Raw genomic sequence first — 26151 nt, 5'->3', positions numbered from 1 at the left:
GTAAATAAAAAATAAAACTGTAATGAAACATTAATAAAAACATACCAAATTTGAACAATAAAAAAATTTGTTTGCTGCCAATTTTGAATTTTGCGAATTTTCGCTTAACACGATTGCGCTTAACACGAAGATTTCTAGGAACGTAACCCCCGTGTTAAGCGAGGGCTAGGTGTACGTGATCAAGACTATGTACATATAACATATGTTAATACTTTTTGGGGTTGGAGATGCTTCTGCTTCTTAAATACGTACATTTCCTGCCAGTACAAAGTTATAATACCCTTCAATTTTTAGCGGATATAAACATTCAATCTCGTTTTCATACTTACTACTTAACATCGCTCGTACATATGTATTTTAATTACGAGTATTAGCAATTTCACAAAAGTACCTTTTACATTTTCAGTTTCAAAATAAGAGTTTTACTTGGGAGAATGCACATGCCTATCCAATAAGTTATTGTATCTACAGAAATTCTTATTTATTGAAAATGATGAAATTTCATTTATCCTGATGCTGACACACTGCGATTCATCTGGAATTGGAATCCCTCTGTTATGGAATAAAAGACTTTTGTAAATTTTTTAAATTTTATTTCAAGTGTTTTTATTGTATTTCATTGTTTTTGTTTGTTGATGTTAGTTTTTTATATTTTACTTTACTGCTAAATAACTTTTAATGTTGTATTTTCTATATCATAATTCTTCATACAACTTGTTATTATTAATTAGCTTATTCATGATTTTTAGATTGCAACAATTGCTCTTTGCTGTGCATCCTTACTCTTCTTCTTCTTCTTTTTTTTTTTTTTTTTTTTTTGTTTTTTCTTTATTTTTTTTTACATGTATGTATATAATAACTAAACCTGTTTTGTAATAATAAATATAATAATAGTTAATAATGATTTGTTTATTAAATATCTTTAAAAAATTTTAATTTTAGGAGTATAAATATCATCATATTTTTGTATCATTACTTTTATCATCGATTTCAAACGTACTGTAAACGTGGTGTTCATATTTTTTTAATGTTTACTTTACTTCCTCCCCAGCTTTATTTAATTAATCATTTTCATCGTTCATTACATTACTGCTTACGCCTTAAAAACTATTTTTTTTTTCAATTTATCATTGTTTTTTATTTTGTATATATGTAAGTATAGGTAATTAAATGTATTAATTAATTTATTAATATATAATAAGTATATATGTTGAATACAAATATTACACATCAATTATATATGTATATAAAAACAAGCCAGAGAAAATATACAAAATGAATAAAACAAATATGAAAACAAAAAACAACATTTTTGAATATCACAAAAACATAATATAATATATAGTATCAATAATAAATAAAGAGCAAAATATTTGAAATTAAACGTAAATTAAAAAAAAAAATAAAGACGCTTAAAAAATAGGTAGGTAGACTACATCTCAAGAACAATACGCTTGCCATACGCATAAAACACATAGAAAAATTCGTTGATATCACCTGACATAAATGAAAAATTACTTACATTATACAAAGTATGTATATACTGTAAGTATATACTATTATAAGTATGTGTAATGCATTATTAGATCGAATTTGCGTTAAATATAAATTATAATTAGATTATAATATTCGCACACTAAAATTGTTCACTTCTAGTTACTTTAGTTTTCTTACTCAATCATTTCACCGATCGATCTTTCGGGATTCTAGTACAACAAATTTCTTTACGTTTCATTAAGTTGCAACATTGAATTTTTTTTGTTCTTTACTTTTTAATAAACACATCACATCATATTCACAATTAATAATCATAATAATCTAATAGTATATATGTTATGTATAGGTGTAAATATAAACTAAAAATAACAATAATACCTATGACTTATGCTCAAACATAGTACTTATGTATTTGTTCATTAAACCTAATTCATATTTTACTGGTTCTGCGATTACAAAATGAAATTACAAATGCGCCATATACAAGCGTTAAGTATTAAGAAATATTATGGGGGATCTATGTTAGGTTCTGTTTTGAATTATATAGTTACAAATTATATTAACTAAGTCCAATCGAAATATTTATTGATATGCGAACATGATCATTACATTCGCTTTGATAAAATTGTAAGGCAAATAAAAGTTTCGTTCCTAGTTTACATACACTTGAGGCAGAGTTCCTCATATTCTACACAGGTGCCTTATAAATAACTCATGTGTTTCCAATCATGACTAGCGAACTCTAATTCGTTTGTCCATTGAAATTGAGAATTGCTTAAGTGAACATCTTTCTATAAACAGAGTCCATGTATTCCAATTTATGTATTTAAGTTTTTTTTTCTTTTTTTAATTATTTTCTATTTTGTAGAACATTTATATTTGGGTTTTTACACAATTTTTTTTTGCCATTTTCAGCTTATTGTTTTTTCGCCAATTCTTTTTTTTTTATGTAATTTTAAGAATTCTTTAAAATGTTTTTATTTTAACGTCATATTTTTAAGTTCCTACTAATATGTATTTAATATAATTTTTATAAATGTTTTATTTATTATTTTATTTTTATGTTGTATACAACTTTCTTTTATCGATCCATATGCTGATCTATTTTTATTTGTTTATTTTTTGCTGTTGTTGTGGTTGCATATAGATTTAAGGTCTGCTTATAATGGACGGAAACTTATTAGGCATTTGAGTTGGAGTTGTTACTGTTTATTCTTGATTTTTGCTTAGTGTCTGTGTATCTATGAGGATTATCTTTATAAACGGTTAGTTATAGTTTGACAAAAGTGTTTGATAGAGGTGAATAGGAGTCAAGAAACAACAGCGTAGAGAGTGAATGTGTGAATCTTTTTATCGTTGTTTTAGATGGGTAATATATGTATGTATAGCAAGAAGAAAGCAAAGTAGAAAATCTAGGATTTCATATTGAAAACGGTGAGAAATTATATAAAACTAAATTTCCGTGTATTATAATCAGCCCTTAAATATATATGTATTGTAAAGTATAAGTATCACTTAAAACTTTGAACGATCTTAGGTTATGTCGATTATTTCTTTATGTAAGATTGAGATATTCTCGTCATTAGTTTGTGTTGTTTTATTTTCATTTTTATTTATTTATCTTGTTTTTTTCGTTATTAATGGAATCAATTCCAAATAAAATGTTTATTTTGCATTTTGTCGTTGTTTTTCAGAAACATTTCTAATATATATTGCTACCATTTAATATATATATATATATGTATGTAGATATATTAAACTTGTTACATTTATTCATTTACCTTTTGTCACCAAATGAATAATTTTAGTTTTGTGTATTTAATATATATATATATTTCCCGTTTGTTCTTTATTTAGTATTTATTGATTTCTCTTATTATTTTTATTTCTTTAAAAGATCACATTTCATGTTTTAGTTGCCATTAGTAAATATATATGTATATATAAGTATTATACGTGTATATACATAAATATATATGCATGTATGTTGTATATAATAAGTAGTTTTCCATTTTGTATTTATTGTAATTGTAATGTTCTGTTGTTGTTATTCTATATGTTATGATTCAGTTATATATATCAAAAATTAAATTTACTTATAACAGATCAAAGTATAAATCATATCAATCAATTATTTAACTAAAACCGATCATTTCCACATTGTATATTTATTTAGTGGTATTTTTCAATTATAAATTAGGCATAGGAAGATACAGTATATTTCTTATTTTATTCCATTTCGTTTTCCCTTTTTTTCCACGCTAAAACAATCTTTGTTTTGTTTTTTGTTTTTTTTTTGTGTTGTTAGTTGTCGGTTTTCATGTGTCTAAGTTCATGTATGAGACTATCTGTAGGTAAGTATTATATGAAATGATTGTTTTAAAATTATTTCTAGAAATTTCAGCTAAATTAGTGAGACACTCCTTAAAAATGTAGTGTGTAATGTTCATTCAATTTCATATTATAGGTAATCTTTCTATTTCTGTTTTTGTTTTCTTTTTTTTTTTGCAAAAATGCTTACAGTTTACATTTGATTATATTTTTTTGTTTTTTTTTTTTTTTAATTCGTTTTTTTTTTGTTTTGATGTTAATGTCATTTTGGTTTCATATTTTTGTGTGTTATTATTTCAATATAAAAAAATATTTTATTTAAATTTCATTTTGGTTGCTTTGTTGTATTCTGTCTGATTCATTTGTTCATCTTTATAAAATGTAAAAAAAGGTGTACGATTTTTTGTTTAAAAAAAATGAACGTCTGAATTATTTTAGCCTTTCTTTTAACTTGTATTTTAAATCTGTTGAAGTTCTGTAGTAAATCGTTGTTGCAAAAATAGGACGTGACTGTAGTTGTTTTTTCTTTCTCTTTTTCTTTCTATTTTTATTTTTTATCTTTTAAATACACTTGCATTTCCCGTATTTATATTTGTATTGTTTTTTGTTGTATAGTCGCTGCTAAACTATGGCTTGTGAACATTCCCGTTTTGATTAATTTTGACTGTTTTCCAAGTATTTTGTTAAATATTTCGATTACACTTACCTTTTGCTAATATAAGCATTTCTTACTAATTTCTTATTATTGTTATTGTTTTTAATATTATAGTTTAATTTAAGTTTGAAATATGGAGCCCTAGAGTTTAAAATAGTTTTAAACTAATACGTTCTTCCCCAAATTTTGGTTTTCGTTCTTGTAAAGTTCCATTTTTTTGCTTGCTAAGTTTGTTTTTATTATATTTTATTTTTATTTTTAATTGAACAACACAAAACATATATGTTTTGTATTGTCTCTATATAGTTAGTGTGTTTTTGTTTTGTCGAAAGATTCCTAATATTGTGGAGTCACTCAAAATGTTTATGCATGCCTTTTGTGTAAATTTAACATACAATTTCATAAAATTTTGCAAATTTTTGTTTGTAGAGTTCTCAATATATATACTATATTAAATTTTTAATTTTTACTTTTACTCTTACCAACAACTGTTTTTTTCCCCATAATATACGCTGTATTTGTAAATAGTTCATGTCAACCAATTATTTGCATCAAAAAATTTCAATTTTGTTTTTTCTTTTTTATTATAGTATGTATCTATCGTCGTGTGAGTAATGAGTTGGGGGTAAGTGTATGCGCCAAAATGCTTTCTAATTTCCTAACTAGATGCAAGGCGAGGGTGTGGCTATACTGGCCGGTGTCACTGTGATTGTAGTGGCGGGTAAAGCAGCTACTGTAGTTGCGACCACCGGAAAATGATGACCCATAAACTGATGATGAATTAGACTGTGATGTTGCTGCTGCTGTTGGTTGGTTGCTCGTGGCTGTGCTGTGTACTTCAGCACATGTTGCTGTGGTAGTGAGATGTACGGTGCTGCCTGGATTGGTATGCAGTTGGAGTTGTAGTCATTGCTCAGCACCAGAGTGGGTGCAGAGTCGGCATAGTAGGCGGGCGCCTTGAGAAATGTGGCAGCCGGCGCCGCGGCTGCAGCGTATTGTTGCTGTGGTGTGGGCATGGTTGCTGTCGAAGTGGTCGAGAGTGTTGTTGCCGAGGACAATGTGGGCGATGTGGCTATCGAGCATGAGGATGATGACGAAGTTGACGACGGCGAATACGGTGAACTACGGTGATAAGTAATGTGTTGTTGTTGCTGCTGCTGCTGCTGATGATGTTGCTGATACACGTTGTTGCCGTGTGCTGCAGCAGTGTTGTTGTTGTAGTAGTTGTTGCTGCTATTGCTGGTGTGATAGCCAAACTGTTGCTGTGGCTGCTGTTGTTGTTGCTGCTGAGTCTCTATGATGATCAAATTGTTGGTGTTGCTGTTGTTGTGGTTGTAGCCAGCAGCAACCGCTCCTGGAGTGGTTGTTGTTGTCACCACAGTACCATTGGCCGCTGTCGCCTGTTGCTCACTGGGATTGGTGATCATGGCGGCCATTATGTTGGCTGGCGGCAATACAATCGGTATGTGATAGTATTTACATTGTTTGCGGCGACATTGGCTGTTGGCATGATCCCGACAAACAGCGACACGTTGATCAAGCACCTCGACTTTGTCATCTGTTCAAAGAATATTAAATGATAAATTTTAGAGTGTGAAGATATGCATATTTATTAAAGGAATTTTAGGGTAACAGTGAAAGCAATTATAAAAACAATTTATAATTTTCTTTGTTCGATCTTGAGCAAAATTTAAATTTTTAGAGGTGCTTTCCAAGTGGGGCACAAATTTATATTTCGGAGTTGGAATACTCCATTTGCTGTAGGCAATATGAATTGAATATATTTAAATACATATGTTATCGTGTAAATGAAGAGGAAGAGTTGAGAATTTTGATCTTTAATCACTCTAGATCTTTTTGTATTTATAAAAAGAAAATCGAAATTTTATCCAATTTATTTGTATTATGTATATTTTTTTTAGTTTGTGTATCTGTATGCGTGTATTTTATTTTTTTGTAATTTGACAAAACTAAATAATAATCTAATAAACAATTGAATAGAAAATAAAAGAGAAGGTTTAATGAAAATATTGCCAATTTTATAAAAGTAGGTACACACAATTTCCATGTTCAATGAACTACCCAAAAAAATAAAATCAACTTTCATGTATAGCACTCTCTATGTAAGAAAAGCAACAAAACTAAATACTAATTCACAACTAAAAACAAAAACACATGCACTTACCTTCAGTTAAATGAACGAATCTACAATTTAACCGACTGCACATAGATCTATTGAAATCTTGGCACACCGGGAGGGTGTCCAGTAACTATATAGATTTGATTTGTTTATTCGCATAAACATGAGATTGTTTTTTTATGTTTTTTTTTTTGAGTATGGCAGGATGCAAACGTAGTAAACAAAACCAATCGATAAATAATAAATACAGTTTTTGTTTGTTAATTGGTATATTCAGAGATTGTTTTTTTTGTAGGATTTGGGTAAAAAAAAGAGAAGAGCAGAAAAGAAAAAGAGAAAAAATTAGTTATATTCATATTATAATTATATGATATACTAGATTTGTAAATGGCTGTTAGATTTGAAACGCTCTTTGTACGTATTTCAATAATCAATATTTAGTTTGCTGTTTATGTACTCATAATCAGTTTTTCTGTGTACAATTATTTTTTGTTCGTTTTTGTTCTTCCTATTTTATTTATGATACTTTATTTTGTACGCTAAACTAAGAGTTCACTTAAATATTCTTAGATTAACGAAATTAAAAAAGATGAAAGTGCAAATGATTTTAAAATTGTTTTCGATAGTTAGATGTAAATGATTTCCGTTCTGATAAATGTGTCTTCAGTCTAGGGTGTTGAAAATGACGAAGTAATTTATTAATTTAATACAATATAATAAATAATATTACTTAATAAAATCGTAATGATGTCAATAACAAAGAAACTTAATTGCTATGCTAATAAAAAGTTTGCCACAAAAGGTATAAAAGAGAACTTAATCGATGTGTAAATAAGTGATGAAATAAAATACCCTTAAAGCAGCAAGTATTGGAAAACAAAAGAGACAACTGGATATGGAGATGACAAGAAGCTTTCAAGCGCTGCGTAGAAACAGTAGGAGATCGAGAAAGGGACTATAACACTCACTTTTTAATAAGAATTTTGTTTACGCTCTTATGGCGATAGAGTTATTATTGTATGTATCTAAATTTCAAGAAAAGATTTTCATATTTATTTGTTTTGCTTAAGTTCTAGTGGGCTGTATTATGCAGTAACAGTTACATATCCTAATAGGCGGCACTAGAAATATAAGAAAAAAGAGAAGAAAACGTAATACAATACGCAATTATTTTTTTTGTATCATAAGAGTATCTCCTGTGTTTGATGTTTTCAGAGAAACATTGAACAAATTGAAATTGAGAAACTAATAACAAAAACAAATAGGAAAAAATTAATTACAGCGCAAAAACTGCTAAGCTAACTAAAACCGAGAAGCCCATAAGCTGTAATATAGCCATCGCCTTTTAAATATGGAAGATAAAGCACACAAAAGCTCTCTGATAGTTTGTTGTTGCAATGTTGTATCGACTAGATAAGTAAGGGTAATTACGTATACGTAAAGTGTCTTTAAAAGGCGCGCAAAGCACACAAATTAGATTGAACATTTATGATTGATAAGAAGAGAGAGATAGAGAAAGAGTGAAAATGGCATATTGTATATAGTATTGTAGATATAAAATTGAATTATACTCCGGTTTTTACCTAATTATGTAAAATATGCCGTTCATTAACAAAGGACACTGAGTGTATAACACGCCCCGTTCCGGTTGGGCTGTGATAAGGTCAAATAAAGAGAATATTGATTGTGGATTAGCTAAGTTAAAGTGTTTTTTGAGTTTTCATTTGTTTTCTTGATTTTCTATATATACGTATATAGTCTTTCAGCTTTCTTCTATTACTGCCATTTTCAATTCAATTGTCGTAAGGGTGTGCGTAGTTTAGTGTGTGTGTGTGTGTGTGTTAGTATGTATGTATAGGAGTGGAAGTGGGCGTATCCTTGTGTGCGTAGTGGGTCAAACAGTTGTGCAAACAGTGGCTAACAGCACTGACACTCAAAGGTGTGTCCATTTCATAGTGCTGCTGACATCATCGATGACAAAGTTGCCAACGCCTTCAAAAATGGTCGTCAACATTTGTTCGTCGTGCTTGTTTACTTCTTGTCGTTGTTGTCGTCGTTGTTGTTGATGGTGATAATAATGTTAGTGTAATTGTTCTAATTCTACTTGTTGTTGCTGTGGCTGTCGCCTAGAGTCATTATTTTACCATCTGGCGCGGCAGCGTATTAAATTTTATTAACCCAATTCACGCAATGAGTGTTGAAATGTGAAGCACTGTAACTGAATACACTTGCCCATAGAATCGAGCTACATTTAGAGGTATGTGTGTATGTTATTGGGCTTGATTGACAGTGATGAAAAGGATCAAACGCAGGTGACTTTCAAAAAGGTTTTTTTTTTCAATTTTCAATAGTGCTCAGCTCAGATGAAAGGCATTGTAAATCTCTAAATTTAACTATGGTATTAGAGATTTCGTCTTGGTCTAGATCAAGAATATGTTTGCATGTATGTACATTACAATATGCTAATGCACTATGCTTGAAAATAAAAAAAAACGCTACAATAATAAATACTTGCTGCTCTAATCATATTTTACTTCGATGCACTTGACGTTGAAAGTAAAATTGGAATTTTATTGTATTTACTACTAATTGCTTTTCTTTGTGTTTGAAATATCTTCTTAAACTTAAGAATATTAAAATTATATTATATGTATTTGTATATATGCGTAATGAATGTTGACAATTAAGCTGCATTGCGGCTAACAGCGGGTTAGCATGCGGCTAACAGCGGGTTAGCATGCGGCTAACAGCAGGTTAGCATGCTGCTAACAGTATGTTAGCTTTAAAGCTGTCACCAATGCAAAGACTGTACCTGTCCGCTTGCGTCGGTGTAGATAACGCAGGAAGCATTTAGAGGTGGTATTTTAGTGTTTGCTATAGTTATCGATGAGCAAAAATATGCATGCAATGTAAAAATCATATGACATACAGGAAAAAAAGTATAAAACATTTTATTGGTGAATTGAAGGCATTGCAGAGTAGAAATGAAGCATTTTCGATAGGTATTTATTATTTTGTTTTTTGTTTTGTGATTTAATATTGTTTTGAGTTCGTTGAAAGTTTGGCATCCATTCAGCATTTTGCATGCATGTTGTGTAATATGGTTTGGTCAGTTATTTTTGTTGCATTTTGCCATAATTAATCCCGATCCGTGATTGTTGTTATGATTTCAAAAAATAATATTTATCGCATGCAATTTGTGAAATACATTTTGTTAAGTTTTATTTGATTTTGACACATATTCGTTTGCATGTAAAAGGATAAAAAACAAAATTAGTTAACAAAAATATAGGTGTGTATAGAAGAAATATTTTTAAAATAGAATAAATTGGCTTGCATAAAATATTATATGATATAAGCTTTAATATTAAGCTCGTATTTCATTTGCCATTCAACAACATTGAAATTCAATATCTCCTATATGATTTAGTTGTTGTTTTTCTTTGCAATACAATAACAATGTCACTGAAAAGCGCGAACAAGTTTGGAAGCAAATGATCGAGTGTGCTCGATAGAATATAAGGATTGACGGATATAACAACATATGTAAATAAAACAAAAGTATGCCTAAAATCTACCAAATGTTGTATATTTAATATACCAGCTCATTAAAGTGTCATTGCAATTCATTTTTATCATTACAAAGGGACAGACAAATACTTCTTAAGTTACCAAGTTTAGATTCCCTAATTTTTATAATTTCTGCAATCTTAAACATTGAAAGCGCCAAAATACTGTTGAATAGCATATGAAAATGATAAAACGCAGTTAATACTATTTTAAATTAGTCAAAACATAATTTAGGCGTAATATTTAAGTGTAGTAGTGTAATTTGAAAAGCTGGCAAGCAGTGCACATTTCAGCATCTATGTTGAAGCTACATTAAGTGTGACCAGAGGCTGTAAAAAATATAAAAATTGTAAATTACAAAAGCACGCACAAAAGCGAATTTGGCAGCCACTGAAAAAAGAAAAAGTTATCGCATTGGGAAAATGTAATAGGTTAAAGTAAATTAAAAAAAGAATTAGTATTTAAATAAATGTGGAACGGCAGCAAATTGTATTTGAAGCGCATTTTTAAATAGCAACTGGCTCAGCTGTAATTAAACAAAAAATAAAAATTTTAGATACTTGTTTTCAATATTTATATACTAACATATGTGCAGTAGACTTGATGAAGAAAATAAAAAAATACAAAAACATTGAACATAAATAAATACTTACTACATTAAGTAAATACACAAAAAGTTGTAAGATCAAATATATAGGATTGCATTTAATTACATGGTGTGTTTGTTGTTATAACTAGAAATGTGTTAATGTGTTTGTGTAAGCATGAACTGTCTTAAATCAGGTTGGGATTGTATAATTCTCAAATTACGATCGGATCAAAGGTTTAAAGCGTCAACAAATAGATGTTTCTCTGCATTTAATAACTTTGATTTGTATCTTTGGATGTTCTTGTCACATGTCTGCTATGTTAATGTTACAGGTTCTGTTAATAACAGTTCTTTGTGTTCTGAAAATGTTAAATGTCGAAAATCGCGTATTTCAAAATGGAATTCAATCAAAATTGGCAGAGGGAATTTAATAATTTCTTATGTTTTTTGCGAGTGTAAACATTTGACATTTTAACTGACTGTATGCATGTGTAATAAATCAATACACTACAACTTGAATAAATACTTAATGTAGAAAGAAGCGAAAGAAACAAAAGAGATAGAAATTGAACTTTACAATTTATGAGTTTGGCATTTTAGTAAAAAACCAGAGATAACATAAGATTCACAGAAGTCTCAAAATGGTTACTAGAAAATATATTTTTGAAAATCATTTATAATTTGGTGTTTTTTTTTTAATTAATCGGTTACCTCTAGCTCTTTGGCTTTCGATGGCGATATTTGAATGAACAACAAAAACATAATAATTACGAGTACTTAGCATAATTTATATACGATTATAATATATATGTATATCCAACATACGAGTTATACGTACGGGTGTAACGAAGCTAATTGGGCAGTGCACCAGCTTACCTTAGAAGTGCGTTTAGCATATTCGAGTATTGTATCTCATTTACCATCATACCACATGCCTCAGAAGCCAAATGCGAGTATAGTAAACAAACGTGATATAATTAACGGATTCTCTTAATTTCAATCACAGTTAGCATGATACATAGAGGCAGCCACTTGCAACACGACCGGCAACTTTTAAAGGTTGGCGTACTGTTTCAGATTGGTTTTTCGATCTTTATTTGCTACGAAAATTTCTTATTTCATTGATTACATGCTGAAAATTGCAATACAATACGCTCCAGAAGTATAAATATAAATGATAAAGAAAATAAAAACATATCATTAAAGTGAAAATCGTGAATTTCTGTTTTAAAATATAGAAAAAATGCGCTTCCCATCCGATATATTTGGTTTTCCTGGACTTGATGAAAAGAGCGACTTGAATTGGGGGAACACATCAAGGACATTGAAATAGTTGCTGAATTGCAGGGACACTCGATGGATACGATACTCTTGTAATGAATTGAAAGAAGGTTTGCCATCTAAGCTCCGCATTATTTAAGCACGATTTTAATAACTATTTATTTGATTGTTATTTTCTTTTTTTATAGGTTGGTACAGGCTCAAAATATATTTTGACAGCGCACGACATGCAAGAGAATTGTAGATGGTCTCAATTGAGTCAGTCGAATGCATTAAGAAGAGAAGAAGACACAAGAAACAATAACTAAAGATGAAAGAGGTAAAAACATAGAAACTGTAGCAAAGAAAAAAAAACAAGTAAAGAAGAGAACAATACAAAATCGCATATTCATATGTACATATATACGTATTGCTAGAATGTACATATGTTTGTAGTTAAATAACTAGTTTCCTTGGAAAGACAGCAATAGTTAAAGGTAAATCAAAGAAACCATGAAGTACGAGAGTTACTTATTTGCATTCGAGAGCTCGCAGTGGAATATTATTTTGAAGAACTACAGAAAATTCTTAGCTGGTGGTGTGTGGGTGTGTGTATAAGTATGTAGTATGTGTGTTTATACTTAGATAACAAACGAATGGCCGAGCAGAGAGTACAATTATACGACTATATGCGCAACAAATAGTATCAGTGAATCCGAAAGTTAGAAAGAAAGAAATCAAATCTTATTAGAAAGCGCAAGAACTGAAGATAGCAAATAATATGGTTCATGGAAACACATAAAAATAGTTCGGACTAAGTTAAGCAATAAGAAATCAAGAAACCAAATGATAATTTTAATAATTATTGAACATTAATAGTGAGAGAGAAAATTACGCAGATTAGTATTAGTGTTAGATTAGCCACTTAGCACTTTCCAGGCTGTTTGTACGAGTAATAAAAGAAGCAACAAGTTTTTACGGTTTTTAGAATAAAACATCTATATAATTTCCATACATTTTGTTTTGTTTTTGTTAATTTTCGTATATTATTGTGTATTAGTTTCCATGGTTTATTGATCTATAATAACTCATAGTTCATAAGACTAATCACTTTTTTTTGTCTTTTTGTTTTTCTTTTTTTTTTTTAAGTGTTTATCTGTATAGCACATAGAACATTTTCAGTAAAGTGTTTATTTGTATTGGTTGCTTTTTTGTATAGTTGTGTATATAGTTATGTTATAAAACATATATTATTTTATATCTTAATATCTTTCAAATGTTTTCAACTTAGATTTCTCTTTGCTCAACATACATGCAATAGTTTACTCAGAAGTTCAGATATATGTATCTGGGTTTTGGTTTTTGTATTGTTTGTTTTTTGTTATATTAATATACTTTATTATCAGCACTAATTTTTAAGCTAAAACAAATGGAATGGAAAATGAAAGAGTCACCGTTTCGGATGCACTTATAGCAATACATTAAGTCAAAAGATTGGTTGGTGTTGATACGAGTAAATGGTATTATTTCAGGGTTGTGTAATTGTCTTTATTGTATGTTTCTCTCTTTTGTTCAAAAAAATTGTGCACACTTTGCTATTTTGTATTTATTTTTATCATCATATCATAACAAGTTTAAATATAAGCTTGAAGTCTAACGTACTTTGAATTTTGGACGTGCGATACTACAATAGACTTTCTGTTTTTTTTTGGACGGTACTTTACTTTCCTAATTAGGTTACAAATTTGTTGAATAGAACTCTTGGTTAAGCCGAGGAAACTTAAAGCAGCTGAGAGTGTGATAATATTAAAACTTTTAAGGAGTTTAAAGTGAATGAAAATATGCGCTGACCAGTAATATTTTGAAATTTTGCATTTTTGAATACTATTATTTTCATATTTTTAAGATTTTAGATTTTCAACATATTTTATACCGCAATACAACAAATATGATGCCTTTTTACTGGTATCGCATTTTGAAAATATGTTTTTGCACAGAGATCTGAAAGATTGGATTATTACTACCAAGTTGCCAAACAGTCATAATTCCACAATGTTAACAAATAAAATAGACAGCTAGAGAACGGAACATACATAGATTGAAAATAATATAAGTAAGTATTTAAAGCAGGACTTATCAAATGTTGGTATAACAGAGATTTTGCATCTTCCCTATTTATATCGCTAGTTGCTGGATATTAACTAAGCATTTTTCTTATCTAGTATTATACTACATGTAAGTAAGAGTTAAGCCTGCCACAAGTCAAGCAATATTATAGTATATAGTATATGTATATAGTATATTTATATGTATGCATTGTTATTCTGTTTTACAGCTATTTTCTACCATTTAACCAAAATAGTATATAGGAAGCGTATTCATCTTGTTTTTGCCATTATTCTACTAGCTACACATTTATGTATGTATATAGAGATAGAATAGCTTTCCATATTCCAAATATATAGCTTTTATTTTTTTGTTTTTTGTTGTTATTTGTTTAGTTTTGGTAGAGGGAATGTATAAGCTATAAAACAAAAAACAAAAAGCGGATTTAAGTCGGTTAAGACAGAAGGCAAAATGTGTGTTTGTTGATTGATATATGTAAATGTGTGAATTTCATACATATTAAGGGCTTTCTAAAGGAAAAAAAGCTTGGAAATGCGCAAATATAGCAGAAACATAGAAAGAAAGCTAGAAATTATGTGTAAAGGCAGTAAATGCTTCTTCTTTGCTTTAAGCGTTGAGCTTTTCGATTAAAAAAATGGCATATGTAGTATGTGTCTTAGAGGCGGAATAATAATTTTAATATTCTTTGAAAAGTCGTGTTCCGAAGGCGAGTAAAATTTAAGAGGAAATTATAGAATATATGTAAGAGTGAAGAAAGCAGAGCAGCACAACAGAAATATCAATATATAATACCAAAATAAATTCCATAACGCAATAAAGTAGTTTTGTTTGGTTTCGTAATGTTCAAACTATATTTTTAAAAAAACACACACGATATTTCAAAATAAACATTAATAGAAACTATCGACAATTTCATTAGAATTAGTGGCAAACACTTAAACTTAAATACTTTTAATATTGTTGTGTTGATGTAACGTAAATTAAACATAAAACAAAATTTTACACAGATTATTAAGTGTGTCGGTGTACGTAGAAAATAATAATAGCGTTGATAATAATAATAATAGTAATAATAATATGATTACTTTGAGAGCAGAGAACGGCAAAAATATGTGACTAAGTCTTAAGATGTGCAAGTCAGTGGCAATTAGATTTAAATTTAAATTTAAATTTAAATTTAGATTTAGGAGTTCTCATTCTTTAGACGGACGAGAAATACATAAAAACTATAAAAGTAAATTGTAAGTACATACATAAATAAAATATAAATTACATAGAAAATATGAATTAAAAAAAAAATAATCACACGATGTCTAATATGTATTAATAACATAGTTCAGTAATCGATTTTATTTTTATAAACATTCATTTGTTTTTTTTTTTATTTTGTAGCATATATAACTTGTACGTAAATTACGTATATAAATAACTAAGTATATTAAGAAATCAACATGTTATATAATACATCGAGAGAAGAAAATTAAAATTTTACAAAGTTTTAATTCGAAATTGTCAACATAACAAGACACGTAAAAATCTTGAACAAAACGCTAACAGGTAACATAATAATAATTTTGATGATATTGATCAAATGTAAGTGGTGTTTGGGATTATGAGTGTGATTCATTATTGCGATAGCGATAGTGATTGTGATTTTGGTTTTGCTTGGATAGTTGTTGATAGATTTGGGATGATCGTTTTTAAAAACTAGGTGTGTACGAATATGAATATGTATATATGATAACTATAAGATTTATATATAAATCGATATCTGTCATGTTCTGGTTGTGTTGGATTGGATTTCGGTTTTGTGAGAGAGAAAGTGAGTAAACAGCTAGAGTACATAGTGTTGGATGTTGTTTATGTATGTAGTACTATATTGTTTAAGTATATATATATTAGCATTCAGCATGTATAGCATAGTTTTTGTGTATTTATATATTTTTGTTTTGTTTTTTTGTTTATTTTTTTTTTGTGGTTGTTGTATATAGTATGATAGTATATATAATTGTTGTATTTTAAGCAATATTCGTTACGCATGTTCGTTGTTGAACAATTTCAAACAATTTCAATTACAACAGCACTGCTAACTAAATAGCTAACTATTATGAAGAACATACTGATTCCTAGGTAAGGTATTGACTGAGACAGATATAGATAAAAGAGAGAGAGAGAGTAAAAGATCTATTAGGTAGACGACAAAATATAACAATGATAGCTTGTGAAATGGGTTGAAACTAATACATATCTATTATGAATATTCATTTCATAAGTATTTTATAGCCATAAACACACGCAGTTTCACATTCAGATGGACTAATTTGCATATTCTTTTTTGGGGGGGCGGAATAAAGGTTATTTGTTTGTGTTTGTATTGTGCAAAGCTATCACAGTACTTTGTTATTCCAAGATGCAATTTTGGACACTAATTCGGTTGCATTTTCATTTCATTCTACCCTTGTAAGTAAAACTAATAACTAAACGCTCACTGATGATTGCAATGAGAAAAGGAACTAAACTTACAAATTATATAAAATATTTGTTATGGCTTCAAAAGCAGTGTTTTTCATTATAACCTTTATATAGAATGGCAACAACTTAACTCACAAAAATTTTAAAATATCGATATTCGATGATTAATGCTTGTTTTTTTTTTAGTTTTTGGCAAGAGAATTGAAAAGCGATTGAACGAATAGCTGGTAAACAGTTGCTAAGTAACTTTTAATCATTTCTACAGGCACTGCTCGATATCTGTTTTTTTATTCAAGTGAAAATGTTGTCATGGTGTTTGTTTCGGATTTGCGACCCAGTGAACTGTAAAAATAATACTATTTCAACAATCGAGCCCTATGGTAACTAAACCTAATGCTTTAAGACAAAAACTGAGGCACACAATATTACGTCTTCGATGTATACTATAAACTACAATTACAAATCTATTTATCTGGACCAACACAATAGTTGTTAAGTACGGTTTTCGTTCTTCGATCTCTGTTTTAAAACTGTTTAAGAGGTCTTCATCTTCTTATAGGGATTGAGTGCAATGGCACTACTCTGGGCAGCACTTGGCACAGCCGCAGAGGCAGCTGCAGCCGCTGCATAGTGCTGGGCAGTCACTGCAGCCTGGCTCCCGGGCATGGCGTAGGCATAGCCTCCGGTTGCACCTGGAGGAGCTGCAGCCATGACGCCTGGATAGAAGTAACCTTGAGCTGCAGCTGCGTATTGTTGTGGACTGGCGGCCATGGGCATGGGGCCAGTTGTGTTTGGGGCACGCAGCAGAGCCGCAGAGGCACCAGGCAGATAGGCACCTGGCGTAGGGGTTCGCAGCGGGGTGCCAGGGGTCACGGGAGTGGACAGACCCGAGCTGGACAGCGATCCAGCGTACTGACGCAGCTGAGCTTGAGCCTGCGCTTGCGCCTGAACTTGAGCTTGAGCCTGGGCTTGAGCCTGAACCTGCGCCGCTTGCATTTGCAAAAGCGTTGCCATGGACATGGGCTGACCCTGGGGCATCTGTGGCTGGGGCACGGGTTGCGGCGGTGCGGCAACAAAGCTCTTATTGAGGGTCATGCCTGTGTAGGCGCCAGCCGAGGTGGCCGAAACAGGCTTCACGGCAGCGTTGGCCACTTTGAGTGCATAGTTCTTCTGGGCCACCTCCTTGGCAATTGCAGCCGGATCGGAGTAGTAGCCGGTTGCCGAGGTCAGACCTGTGGCAGCGGCATAGGCAGCATAAGCCTGTTGGGTGTAGGCAGCTTGTGCCTGAGCATGAGCTTGAGCCTGAGCCTGAGCTTGGGCCTGAGCTTGAGCTTGGGCCTGAGCGACTTGCTGCTGCTGTTGTTGTTGCTGCTGCTGCTGTTGTTGCTGCTGTGCATAGCTAGGTTGCATGTTGCTGCTGCTCATGCTCACAATGGGCGTGGCATTGGTATAACCGCTATACAGATTGCCATAGCTATACGCTGGCATTGCGTAGCTGAGGCGCTGCAGCTGTGGCATCGAGGCCGAAGAGGCTATGATAGCCGAGGAGCAACTGTTGCTGCTGCTGGTGGTGGGTGTCGGCAATATGCCAGTGCTGTGGCCATTGTGAGTGTAGCGCTGATAGCTACTGAAGTCGCTGCCATTCTGTTTCGACAGCTGATAGCTGAGGCGCTGAGTCGTTGGCTGTACGGAAACGGAAACTGACTCAGCATCAGCTGTTGCTGCTGGATGGTTGCTATCTACGCTATGCGGCAACTCGTTGCCATTGCCGTTGGCTAGGATCTCTGGTTCTTTCGAGGGGGATTTCTCGTGATTGGGACTAGTTTTACCGCTACCATTGTTGGTTGGGGAATGGGAGTGGGACGTGACTGTGTCATAGATTGTGCCTGATGTTTCATTCTCAGCGGTGGCTGCTTCTACTACTTGTGTTGCTGCTGCTGTTGCTTTAATTGTTTGTGTTGTATTACAATCGTTAGCAGTGTTTGTTGTGCTTATTGTTGTTGCTGCTGTTGCTGTTGGTGTTGTGGGTTGTGTTGATTCTGCTGTTGGTGTGTTGTCATTATTATTGTTCTCTTGACTATGGTGTGTATCATCATAATCGTTAGCTAGCACTTGATTATCACGATCAACGATATAACTATTAGTAGCTGTATTTGATGTAGTATTGGTATTGGTATTGGTATTGGTAGTTAAAGCAGCTACAGTAACAGCATTATTATTATGATTACTGCCTGTTGTTGCTGCTGCTGCTGTAGTTGTTGTTGTTGTTGTTGTTATGGCGCTACTTATAGCAACTTGTGGTTGTTGTTGTTGTTGTTGTGGGGGATACTCACATGACACTGGCACGTAAGGCGGCATTAATTGCTGATAGGTTGTCGCACCGGGCTGATACACTGGAATGCCCGACTTTTCAGCAGCTGGACGTTTGAACGGTACCATGCCAGAGAATTGCTATTTTCCATGATGATGATGATGATGCCAATGAGAAAAGAGAAGAATGAAATTTAAAGGGGATTAGTAAAGCTGTCTCTCTCATATGCATCGAACGATACGAGTAGCTAATTTTAATCGTACTTGCAACTATGCAATATCATTATCATTTTAAGATTATACAAAATAATTCGCTTGCACCCGAACTCAAGTCAAGCCATTTGTTTCTTGCCAATGTGTAAAAATCAATGTTGGTCAACAATAATACTAATAATAATATACAAAACATAAAAACAGTACAAAATAATAACAAAACTAAGGAAGAAATTGTTTTGCAAGCAAGCGATTAAAGTGCTTTCTAAAAAGGCAACAAAAGCCGCTTTTGAAATTAAGTAATATCCTCAATGCGAATGTTCACTAAAAAATAATTTGTTTTTGGTTCTGTTAAATGGAGCAATTTTATTATGTTCATATTTTATTTATTTTAGTTACGGACCAAAAGCTGACTCATGATAATCTAATTGCATCGTACACACATTTGAAATTTTCGTGTGCTTTTAGTTTTATTGAATGATTCGTTTTGTTAGCACTTTTTCGTTTTAAATATATTACTTTTTATAATCCAATTGTGTATTTAAATATATGTGATGAAATTATTTGAATTTTGTTTAATAAAAATATTACGAAGCATTTAATAAATTAAAAGTTCAAGTTCTATTTTCGCTTTGAGAATCTAATATTTAGATTAAAAGAATCTATAAAGCGTAGTCTTATGTAAATTTGTAATTGTATTGCAATCAATACAAAAATGTTAATATTCAATTTAAAACTGTATTTTAGATTGAAGATATAATGAAGTGTTATTTACGGTGTCATCTACTTTTTTGTTGTTGTAGAGAAAGTATAGATTAGAAATATGTATATTCATCAATTATGAATGGTGTTTGAACTACTTAAGATTGAATATACTAAATATACTGTTTGTTTTTTTTGGATTTTCAATAATGTTTATAGTAGAATATTTGATGGATAGTCATTTGATTTATTTGACATATTATTTGGATATACTTTTTGGGAGTACTTACGAAGTTTTCATAGTAAAATGAACCAACCGTTTTAACATCCATCTTTTTGGCATTTCAGAATTGTGCACATTTATGGTAATTATGGTATGAAGTATTATTATTGTTATTATTATTCGATGCATTCATGGAGTCATGGAGTTCAGCATTAGTAATTGTTCATTATTATTCAAAATTGAATCATAGTTAATTCGAATGATTCGGAATGTTGATTGATCGATTTGTATTTTGTATTTTTGTAGTTGTTTAAGGTTGTTTCATTCATTGATTTGGATTTTTTGGGGTTAGCAGACATTTTGGTTGTAGTTGTAGTTGATGTTTATATCCGTAATAATTATACATTGAGTTGTTGGCAACAAGTAACACAGAGACACACATAACATAAACGAAAGTTGGATCGAAAAGAACAAATGAAGAAGAAAGAGAACACAAATGAAATTAGTGAATTATAGTAATTAGCTTAGTTATTGGTATTTTGGAATTACATAAGTCAAAATACTTAAATTAGCATTATAAGAGAGTGTGGGTGTGTGATGGATTCATAATTATTGCATTATTATAAACTCTAACCTAAGAATACATAAAATATGATACATACGATTAAGGTAAGGTTCGATAGATAGGTATATACATAATGATAGATAATAGATCGAGCAGGCAGGCAAAACTTGCCAGACTTAAGATTAAATCAAATGCGTAGCAAAAGCCAGGCCAAATAATGGGTGCTCTACCATTTAGGGACACGGCCGCAGAATGCATGTTCAGCTAATTAACCTGGAAAAGCACTTAAGCACTTAAGCAATTATCGTAAGCTGGCACTAGTATTGAATGCAGTTGCTGCAACAACATACTTGTGTATGTGTGTGTGTGTGTGGTGCAAACACCCGGTGAAATAAAAGAACATAAAGCCAAGCCGTTGAATAGTCCGATAGTCTATGAGTGTGATGGTGTGTGTGTGTGCGAGGGTGTGTTTTTGTGTGTGTGTGAGGGTGTGTTTTTGTGTGTGCGTTCTGTGCATGGGCAATTATCAGTTAAATCATTTTAATTAACACTTACCAGGTAAATGTGAATGTATATGGATATGTGCGTGTGTGAGTGATTGTAAATGTAATTGTGATTTATCATACGAGTTAACTATCCTCTTAATGGGGTCTATATGAGGCACGCAACACGTCAATAGAAAATGGGTAAGGCACGATGATTGAAAGTGGAAGCTGCTCCTGATGATGGAGTCAAATAGCCATAGTGTAATTTATTGCCAAATTAATTAGTGAAGACTGTTTGCCTTGCTCTATACGATTGATATTCTATTAATAATACCCGCTACCCGTAGGGTATTATAACTTTGTATCGGACATATTCGAGACTTAGTTGCTTTGTTTGACAATATAGTACATAGTGTACTTTATGGTATATTTTAAATGAAATAGTAGTTTTTTGTTTGGTATATCTATTTGGTATGCCTAGTATATTTCGAACTTTATGGTGTATTTTAAATATAATAGTAAGTCTATATACCAAATGTAGGATTTGGTATATTGGTTCGGTATATTTAAAGAATAATACCGCACTGTTGTTTTTTATTGGAAATGGGTATAGGGTATCTCACAGTCGAGAGTGTTCGAATGTATATACATATATATATATTTTTGGTATATTGCATTAGAATATTTAAAGAATAATACAATACTGTTTTGCTTTTATAATGTAATAGTATATCTATATACCAAACATAGCATTTGGTATATCTTTCTTATTAAATGGGTAGCGGGTATCTTACAGTTGAGTACACTCGACTGTAGCTTTCTTACTTTCAATAATTATCCCTTCAACTTTCTAAGTATCGGTTAGCAACTGTGAGTTTAAATGAGATGTTTGATTTCCATGATAGGGTTAGAAAATCATAGATAAGTCAAAAATAATGATCTCATAAAGAAGATCAATACTTGGATTTGGACACAATGATTTTTATCCTAGCAACTATATTTATGCTACATGACCAGTTTCGTAATTTGTATTTGCTTGCTTTTTACATGCACTAAAAATAGTCAAGCGGAAACATAAAGAAAAACGAACAAAAAACATTGAAACAGATAACTCAATCAAAATCGAATGCACAGAAAATGTATATAAAAGTATAAAAGTAAAAATCAGAATCACAGAACAGAACAGAACAGAAACGAACGAATCGAAACTATAAAAAAAGAACGTGAAAGAAAGAAATTAAACAAAATACCAGTGGAAACATTTCAGGATCCGCTGCCCGCTTTTTGCCCACTTCCAGAGTATGATGACCCATAACAGCAGCGGCAGCGGCGGCGGCAGCAGCAGCGGCAGCGGCAGCGTTGTTTGTTGTTGTTGCTGTTGGTGTTGTTGTTGTTGCGCCAGCAGCGACGCCGCAGGCCGTTGGGATGGCGTTGTTGTTGTTGCTCTGCAGCTGTTGTTGTTGTTGGTGTTGTTGTTGCAGATGTTGGTGTTGTTGGTGGGCCGCAAGAGATGGTGTCTGCTTGTATGTGTGTGTGTGCGAGTGTGTGTGTGTATGAGTGGTGTTCGGGGTGTGTGTGTGTGAATTTTGTCAAGAAACAATCGAAATGATTCCCCATACAAAAAATTTAATAAAATTTACAGAAATTATTGTAGACCAAGCATTTAAATTATACGTCAATTAAATATGTATAAATTCGATTTGAATTATTCAAGCATTGGTGTTGACAGATTTCAAAATTGTTTGTTGTATATATCATTTTGTTGTTGTCGTATTTTTTATGATTGTGTAAGGATGAAGTGTGAATGTGTATTTGTGTGTATGTGTGTGCATAGATACCATCCATCGTAGAAGCAATTACAGTGTGGCACAGGCGAACAGATGAAATACATAATAATAGTAGAAGAGTACGAGTTGTTTTTTATAATAAGTATAAAATGATAGTTAAAACAAAACAAAGTCAATTTAAACCAATATCTCCACATTATTCAAATAATAAATATATGTGTATATGTACTTGTAAAATACCTATTCGTAAATTAATCTCCAAAGAGATAAAGTTAAAAAAAAGTGTTATAGACAATTAATGGTTAATGTAGAGAGAAAAGCATAAAGAGTAAAAACTTAAAAATGTGAAAATAAGTTTTGCAGCGAATTGTGAATAATATATCAATACTTAAAATATTAATTTATTTGATATGTAATTTTGCGCATAGTTATTAAGGCATAAGCGAGCAGCAAAAAGTCCTTAACTCGAGTAACATCTTCATAATATTAAAATATATTTTTATATATAATATATGTATGTATTTATACGAGACGTAACGTAATTTCTTAAATTATCAATTTGTGCCTACAATTATAATAGAATTCGTAGTTTAACACTTGTAATAAAAATTGATTTGAAGGTACACACACACACTTAAGAACGAATATTGGTGTATTCTGAATTCCATAGCTTTTTGCTTTAAATGATTGTAATTCATACATTAACCTAAAAAATGAAAAAAAAACTATCATATTTTTAAGAAGTGCTTTTTAAGCTTTATTGGTACTTAAACAGCGTAAAACAAGTCAGAAAATTTGATTTGTATTTAATTTTTTGTTTATGGTAGTTTGTGGTAACAGCGAAAAAACTAAATTTGAATACACAAAATTTAAAATAAAACTTAAAATATATTTCTGTTTGCACTCTTGGGACAAAGTGAAATATGTGCAAATGTTACAGATAATGTTGCTTCTTTATACCCATGAAGAGTATTTTATTACATTGAATTTTACCAAATAATCATTAAAAATATCAACCTCACATACTTGTGCATGTAAGTCTGATCAATTTGCTAGATTTTTAATGATTTTCCGAGGCATTCTAATAGTCGACTACTCTCTTTTTATACCGCTACCCATAGAGAAGGATATTATAATTGTGTCTTCAGTGTATGTAAATAACTGGCAGAAAGAGGCATATTTGGCTAATAATTTGGTATATTTTGCACACTATGGTATATTTTGAATGTATTACTGTTTTTATGTACCTAAAATGGCATTTGGTATATTTTCCTTTGGTTGAAAATCTGGTATTTTTGCAATCTATGGTATATTTGGAATGTAATACTTGATCAATATACCAAATGTAGCATTTGGTATATTTTAAATATTTTTCCGGTATATTAATTCGGTATATTTTAAAATGAATACCGCACTATTTTGCTTTTATTTATAATGAGTACCGGGTATCTCACAGTCGAGCACATTCGACTCTCTTTTTACTAGTTTTGCGGCCATCCTTGTTATCAGTGTAACCTTTGAAACGCACAGGTGACTCAGGTTGTTATTTTGCTGAGCATCCAGGGAAATGTCACCGTCAGTGGTTGCTATAAATGGATTAATTCGTAGGGGCATGTTGTTGTTATGTTTTGTTGAGGTCAACAGAGGCTGAGGACAAGTTACAGCTTGCTTAAGGCGAAGAGAGAATACTCTTCAAATAGCAGCTCCAATACTCTCAATTTATGCGAGCAATTTACTGGGTAGAATATAAACAACATCTCTGTTTATATGTTAGAAGAACTGGCGCACAGCATCAATGCAGTCGATTTGTTATTATATGAATCTTTCCTATGGAAATCACTGCTCTTAGTTAATTTTCCGGTTCAAACGTTATCCGGCCGACTAATCCGTGTCGTCATTCAGCGTATCCTGCCTCTGTCTCCCTTGGTTGCCAGCCTATTTGCTTGCTCTGCTTGACATTTACATTTTTTGTTGAACAAAAACAGAAAAAACAGAGAAAAACTAACAGGGGTTGTCTAACAGCCTGCAATTTTTTGCTGTGGTCTTGCTGGCCTCGTTTACATGGGGATTATAGTTCGTGTCGAGTCGGAATTGGCTGTGTCATGGCATGAGGCAGTGGCAGCAACCAGGAGTCAGCTGGCAGGTGGCATGTGGCATGTGGTACGAGAAGTTGCGATGCGATGCGATGGGAGCCACACCTCTACATTCAACCGTTTGGACAGTTGACATATTTTGGAATGACCCTTCCGTTGTGCTCAGTTTTTTTTTTAAGGCAATCGTTTTATTTTATTGCGGCATTACTTATTGTTAAAATCGTCCAAATCCCCAGACGGTGGTCGAAGTGCAGGACAAGTAAAAATATTCTCCAAATATTAGCAAAAGTAAACATAATGAAAAAATATTCAACCGAAAAGTGTGTGTTTCTTTTTTTTGTTTGAAAAAAGGCTTTAAACGTGTTGTTGGTGTTTTGTTTTGTTGTGGACTTATTTACGAATGAAGTTGTGTATTGTTTTGTCATAAGGCATCAATATGGAATAAAATATAAATACAAGTATTTACACAGAGAGGAAAATTACATTCTAAGAAAAAGACAGATTGGAAATTTACGTTTCTAAAATACATCTCTAAAAAACTAAATTGACACAACAAATGTATAAAAGATTTTCAATTGATTTCAGTTATAAAATATTAAAATTTTCGGCTCAGTTTTGATACGCTTTATTCACGAGTTTATTCTTGAATTCCAAACTTTTTTGAAATTAATTATTTCGAGTTTTTTGGCTAATCACCAAATCACTCATTCAATCGAAATTTATCAACCTTGGTCTAACTCATTGTTAATATAATATATAGATTTTATATATTAACAAGAACTTAATAAAGAAATACAATAAATTCTACGTATAAATCAATTTGTTTTCGAAATTTAGAGAGTAATTGTTTGTGGTGAATCTATGAAACACTTTCTATTTCAATCAATACAATTTACAACAAAAATGACGGACCGAGTTGGGAAAATATAATTGTTAAGTCTAATAGAATTGTTCTTAATAAAGGTGTTTACAAGCAGCAAAAATACTTAAGAAGTAACTTAAGTTTTAAGTTAAAATGAAAGGGTATGACTGCACATTTTACATATTGAATAGTAAAGTTGCTAATTGATATATTAACTAGCTATAAATAAGATATCAGGACAACATTAAATGCGACATAAATGATTACTTT

General features: G+C 31.5%; 1 protein-coding gene across 30 annotated transcripts in view; it reads right to left on the bottom strand.

Moving 5' to 3' along the window:
- Positions 1-776: 776 nt before the first annotated feature.
- The window catches only part of LOC117567062 (protein muscleblind), a 203697-nt gene continuing 178322 nt past the window's right edge, over positions 777-26151 (bottom strand). For 8 of the 30 annotated variants that reach the window (XM_052005002.1, XM_052005015.1, XM_052005000.1 and 5 more), the window contains 3 exons: positions 22390-22656; positions 20157-20198; positions 15650-19092 (listed from right to left, as the gene is read on the bottom strand). In XM_052005002.1, the coding sequence (XP_051860962.1) occupies positions 17176-19092; positions 20157-20198; positions 22390-22656 (2226 nt within the window). In that variant the 3' untranslated portion in view covers positions 15650-17175. Of the gene's footprint in view, positions 6042-6668; positions 6754-7660; positions 7745-8206; positions 8277-9435; positions 9498-15649; positions 19093-20156; positions 20199-22389; positions 22657-26151 lie in introns of those variants that run through there. The other 22 variants (XM_052005011.1, XM_052005016.1, XM_052005012.1 and 19 more) reach the window with 15 other exon arrangements.

Source organism: Drosophila albomicans, chromosome 3, assembly GCF_009650485.2.
Source record: "Drosophila albomicans strain 15112-1751.03 chromosome 3, ASM965048v2, whole genome shotgun sequence".
NCBI lineage: Eukaryota > Metazoa > Arthropoda > Insecta > Diptera > Drosophilidae > Drosophila > Drosophila albomicans.
The sequence above is the reverse complement of the archived record's forward strand: the minus strand, read 5'-3'. Positions and strand labels throughout refer to the sequence as shown.